Below are 6267 nucleotides of genomic sequence, written 5' to 3' on the forward strand. Positions count from 1 at the left end.
AAAAAAACAAACAATTAGCACACACAGTGCCTGGCATGTCGTAGCCTTCCCACTTTGGCTTTAACTTGACAGAGACAACTAGGAAAAAACAAATACAAAAACAAATTGCAATGATCAAGGGAGACTGAATATAGAGTGAGTCATTCCTTCTAATCATTCGCCCAGGAAGATCAACAGTGAAGAATAAACTCTACTGGTGGTATGTTCCTTAGCATATACAACTTGGTGAGAATTCACCCCAGAGCCCTCTTGGCTAACGGCCACATCCAGCTTCCCATCCTGGGTGAGATCTTAGTCTGCAGGAGCGGCATAGTTCAATCCGACTGGAATAGAAACTACCTAAGGAATGTGTTTACAGGCAAGAGATGAAGGAGGAGAACTTGACTGTAACCACATCAATCAACTGTTTTGCAACCTGGCAGAAACACTGCAGAACTGTTGGTGGAGACTAACACCCACACAACTATACTTACCTGTAGCCAAGACCCAGCTTAGACTAGATAATAAGCAGCTTTTGCTTTTACCAAAACAATAGGCTGCATGAAGTTAACATTTCTAAGGTCAAATCGTCCTTGTACATCTGGGCAACACTACCAAAGATGACACCAGGCAATTTTACACATATACTCAATCTGTGAGCACTACCCACAGCATTAGTCTCATTCCTCATATGTCAAGATAAAAGAACAGATTTCAGTTTCTTTGTTCCTTATTCATGACATGCTTACCTCTGCAGAGCCATTGGTATTCAGAACACCTACTTCCTCGGATTCATTCACTTTAGACTGCTGGATCACTGCAGATGGAACAACTTCACTGAGACTCTCTCTCTTCTGAAGCTTCCTGATTAAGCGCTGCTGGTCACTGGAAGACACAGTTCTCAGTGGAGCGCTGGGTGGGCTCTGCCTCCTCCAAGATGCCCTGGTCCAACCTAGTCCCAGAAAATGTGGTACATCATCTTCAGGCAGAAAGCCCAAATCATCTGCCATTTGGAATTTTTTTAAAAATACCAGCATGGAATTGGAAGAGTCTGTCCTAAAAGGCTGGCAGCTCTGGGGTTTGCTACAGTTGGCCTGAATACACATCCCTTCTAGCCACCAAAGGGCATGGCAGGCAGAGTCCAGGCAGCAGGCAGCCCAACATGACTGGAGAGAGGCGGTTCCTTTAAGAAGCCACAGGTGATTTTCTCCCCCAGATCTCAGGCCAGCTCCAAATTGTGTCTTTCCCTGCTGGCACCTACTCTCGTTGGCATCTAAAAACAAAGAATGAAAACATTTTAAGATGAAAGAAAAACAGAGACTACTGCTCCATAAAGGACCCTGAACACCAACATTTCAAGCTATTTTGAAGACAGACTTCTAAGAGGATGAGAAAATTGTCTAGTGAGTAGAACAGAGGAAGCAAAAGGCAGTGTTTTTTGGCTCAGGATATTTTAGCTCGTAGGAAAATTACTCCACATTCACTGATGGTTGCCCTTCTCAACAAGTCCCTGACATACAGCCCTTCACAGTTTATGAAACAGAAAAACAAAACAATAAAAAAGCTACTTGGTGGAAGCATATAGGGCTGTGAGGAGCAGCATTCCAACACTTGCTCTCTCCCTGCCAATGTGAAGAAGACTATGGGATCAGAAAAACAGGTAGAATAAGCTGAAATATTTCCCCCACCAAACTGGCAGAATACAAACTGCGTACTCTTACCTCATGCAGGCCACATCCATTTTCTAACCAACTATTTGCCAAAGTCAGGTTTTGCATATCACAGTATCAGCCAACATAGTAGTGAATATTACCAAAAATGTAAATCCTAAGAGGGACTCTACTAGAAGGAACTTCTGAATGACAAGCCATGTCATGACTTTTTTTTTAAGAAAAAGGGGGGAAAAGAAGTACAATAGTGATCTACTGTGGGTAACCAAGATAATATGGGCCAGAATTCTAGCTAATGTTATTTAAGGATAAACTTTGGGACTCCTGAACTATTTCTGGTATGGCACTGATTCTGGTGATGTAGTACATCATCTCTGTTCTCTTAGATGAAGTAACACCAAAATGTGTTCTAAATGAAAGTGGTTAAGTTCATTTTTAAGGGCTGAGTTGTATAGATGTCTTGTAACCATTGGGATCAGGATTGCAGAGTAAGGCAACAGAGGTGTCCCCAGCATAAAATTTAAAAGGCAGTCACTTTCAGAGTCATACGAATTTAGGGCTGACCAATCTGACAGGGAGTGCTTCTCTAAATTTCATGTTCTGGGCACTTTTCTTTCCTTACCCTAGTCTCAGTCTTCAGATTATAACATTAAAATATATATATTTGAACTACATGGAGAAAGTGTACAATAGAATTAAAGCACTGAAGAGATGGATACTTATGTTTATATGTACACTAAGTGAAAAAGGACTCTAACTAAAGCAACAATGATAAACAGTCAAATCCAGCCAGACTCCCACAAACAGACCAAATCTGGACACGAATCAACTGTAGCTAAAGGAAGATAAAGGCAGTCTTCTAGACCTCTGAGTCAGAAGCACTGTATACAGAAACCAACCTGCAGTCTACAATCATTTGGAGAGACAGGGAAAATGTCATGTGATGACAGAAGCAGAGGCTGGAAAGATGCAACTGCAAACCAAGGAATGCCAAAGATTAACACTGACCACCAAAAGCTAGGGAAAAGAAGGAAAGATTCCACCTAGAATCTCAGAAGGAATTAACCATGAGTATACCTTAAATTTAGATTTCTCGCCTCCAGAACTATTGGCTACCACAAGACTGTCTGCTCTTCCTCCTACTGGAAAAGCCTCTGTTCTGTGTTCATACCTGCTTGCTACATGACTTGCTTTCCCATTTGATCTCAGTTTACTCAATTTTACCTGAACAATTATACCTGCAATCTTATTGGCTGACCATGGCTTTGTCACACCTCATGCCCACCTAGCAATTTCCCATTTTCCCCTATCTTAGACCTGCCTCACCTCGTGGTTTTGCTCTATAAAAGTCCCTAGAAAAGACAGTCTTGGGCAACCCAATCAGGCCCCCTTCTGTCCCTCTCCTGAACAGACTTTTCCTTTCCCTCAATAAATATATTCTGCTCTTAAAAAAAAAAAAAAAAGATTGTCTGCTCTTGCCTGGGGGGAAGAGTTCAGGAAACAGATGGCCTCAAAACTACCAAGAGCCAGATCTAGAAACTACTGACACTTGGGCAATGGTTGTGGCCTTCACCCAGATTGATGGGAGACACCTGATTCCATTCAATGGGCCTTATAGAGGGATACAATGTTAGAAAACTACTGCAATCTGGTGCCCAAGTGCTTCTCTCTTTCAAATCAAAACTATTCATCCAACTGGAACTATTCGGCACAGAAACTATTCACCATGAAACTATTCACCACAGCCCTGAGTAGAGTTGTGAGTTCTGTCAGGTACTGGTTTGATTGTTTGGTTTTTTGGGGTTTTTTTGGTACTGGGAATTGAACTCACGACATTGCACTTACCAGGCAGGCGCTGTGCCGCTGAGCTAAATCCCCAGCCTGAGGTACTGGTTTGAAACAGAGTCAGTCATAAAGAAAAATACTTCTGAAAGACATGTCCTGGGATAGCAAAGAAGTGTCATGATGGAAACAGACCTAGAGTGGAAGGACAGAAGCTCCACAGAGAAGAAGTGCCATAAATGCAAGTAATTTGGGAAAATCTTCAAATACAACTCCTTCACTAACCACTGGAGAAAAAATCATACTGATGAGCAACCCATAAGTATAAAGAATATGGAATAATCTTTATGAACAAACTATGCCACTATCATCTCTTTTAGATCATTACAAAATTCACATAGGTAGGCAACTCCATAGATGTATTTAATGTGGAGAATTCCTCAAGAAGCACTCAATGCTTATTTATTAATGATTGGAGAATTTCTTCTAGAGAGAAACCCCAAACATGCAATAAATGTGAAAAAGCTCCAAGAACTCCGTCCTTTCAAAGTCATCAGAGAATTCACAACAGTCAATCCCTACATATGTCATGGCAGGGAAAACCTTTGTTCAGAGGCAGTCTTCATCATGATGAAAAAATACATGGAGAGAAGACTTTTGAATGTATGAAATGAGGGAAAACTTTCAGAGATAACTCCCTTGTACTGGATCACCAGAAAAGCCATCCTGGTGAGAAATCAGTACAATTAATGCAGAAAAGCCTTGGGAAAGAGCTCAAGTATTATCAGTCATGAAAAATGCATACAGGAGAGAAATCCCCTCATTACTATAAATGTAGATACTCCTTCAGGGATAGCATGTCCTTTGCTGGACGTCAGAAAACTCAGTGGAAATAACCAGGTCAGTGTGGTAGCTGTGAGAAAGCTATTAGGAAGAGTTCTAGTCTTACTGAACAGCAGGGAATTTGTCCGGAGAAAAACACTAGCATGAGAAATGTGGGAAAGCCTTCAGGCAAAATTCAGGCCTTGGTGAACATAAGAGAATCCACACCTTACAAAGGTCATGAATATAGAAGGCTTTATCCTAAAGTTCTGTTTTTAAGCAACCTAAAAAAATTCTAACAAAGAGTCATCAAATGTAGTCAGTATGATTAAACCATGCAAGAGCAGTTTAGTCCTTCTGATGATCAAAGAGGACACAGTCAACAAATTACACCATTAACAAAAATATTCCATGTACCTCTATCCTGGAAACCTTCTCATATATGAGGATGTTCATTGTTGGGTGGCTTCTAGTGAAATAGCTGAAGAAACTAAATGTCTATCAATATGGAAATAGTTACTATAAATACAATGTAGTAATTGAAAAGAATGATAGACTTCTATAAGTAGCTGTAGAAATATCCTCATAATACCGTGTTAAGTCAAAAAAGCAAGTTGCAGAAAATTTACATATTATAGTCTTACTTATGGGTTACTGGGAATAGAATTCATGACCTTGTGCTTGTCAGGCAAGCGCTGTGTCACTGAGCTATCTCCCTGGACTTACTTACATTTTTAAAATGAAGTTAATTCTGTTTTGTATACATACATGAATTCAAAAGATTTGGAAAAATAAAGGGTAAATTTAATTGTAAAAAAAATCAATGATCTATGCTTCCATCATAAAATCTGGTAAAAGTAAATTAAATCCCAAAATAAGTAGAAAAAGGAAATAATAAACAATGAAAGGAAAGCATAATCAATGAAACCTAACAAAAAAGTAGAAAAAAAATCAATAAAACCAAAATTTGGTTGTTTTAAAAACTCTAGTCAGACTCACCACAGGCATAAAAAAAGAGAGACACTGTCACAAGTTAACAATATCAAGAATGAAAAAAAGGTCATTATCACAGATTCAATAAATCAGCAGTATCAAACCATGCCTAGGGACCAACTTGAGCTGTTATCAGTCTTTGTATATAAAGTTTTATCACAACAGACTCACATCTATTTATGTATTGTCCATAGCTGCTTTGCTCTACTACAGCAGAGTTAAATAGTACAATGTCAACCACAGGCCCACAAAATCTAAAATACTTAATATCTTACCCTTTAAGAAAAAATTTGTCTTATGATTTTTTCCACTGTTTGACTTACTATTTACTACTGAGTAGAGCCTAAATTTAGATGTTAATTTATAAAAGACTGATAAGAAACAAATGACTTCTTTTTTTAGGATATAAATTATTTCTGTCCAAAGCCAGATGTGATGGTACACATCTGTAATCACAGCACTCAAGAGGCTGAGGCAGGAGGATTGCTACAAGTTCAAGGCCAGTCTAGGCTACATAGTGAGTTCAAGGCCAGTCTGAAGTATACAGTGAGAACCTGTCTTTAAAAATATATAATAATAATAATAATAATAATAAATTTTTGTCCAGTATAAAAGATAACCTCAAAAGTTTGGCTTTATTTTCCTATTAAGATATTAACATTTCATATCTACCTTACAAACTTATTTCATCATTCTTTTCTGGCCAATCACATAAATCTGTGTTCCTCAAAAGCAGATTTACCATCCATGGAGTCCCTGACTCATGAAGGGACATATACTATATACAGTGGATGTTCTTTTTTCCCCCAGTACTGGGGATTGCCTTATATCCCCAGTCCTCTGAGAGTGTTTAGTTTGGTTTGGTTTGGAGACCAAGGGTCTGTTTGTCTTGGAGTTTTTTTTCAACTGGAGATTAAACCCAGAACCTTCACAATGAGCTATACCTACACAGCCCTGCCCTTGTTGTGAGAGAGAGAGAGAGAGAGAGAGAGAGAGAGAGAGAGAGAGAGAGAGAGAGAGA

General features: G+C 39.2%; 1 protein-coding gene across 3 annotated transcripts in view; it reads right to left on the bottom strand.

Annotated features, from left to right (window-relative positions):
* The window catches only part of Kiaa0319l (KIAA0319-like ortholog), a 111300-nt gene that overhangs the window by 67442 nt on the left and 37591 nt on the right, over nt 1-6267 (bottom strand). For all 3 annotated transcript variants that reach the window (XM_005395143.2, XM_005395144.2, XM_005395145.2), the window contains exon 3: nt 729-1252. In XM_005395143.2, the coding sequence (XP_005395200.1) occupies nt 729-1252 (524 nt within the window). The remainder of the gene's footprint in view (nt 1-728; nt 1253-6267) is intronic.

The sequence above is a fragment of the Chinchilla lanigera genome, unplaced genomic scaffold (genome assembly GCF_000276665.1).
Source record: "Chinchilla lanigera isolate Chin_1 unplaced genomic scaffold, ChiLan1.0 scaffold00051, whole genome shotgun sequence".
Taxonomy (NCBI): Eukaryota; Metazoa; Chordata; class Mammalia; order Rodentia; family Chinchillidae; genus Chinchilla; species Chinchilla lanigera.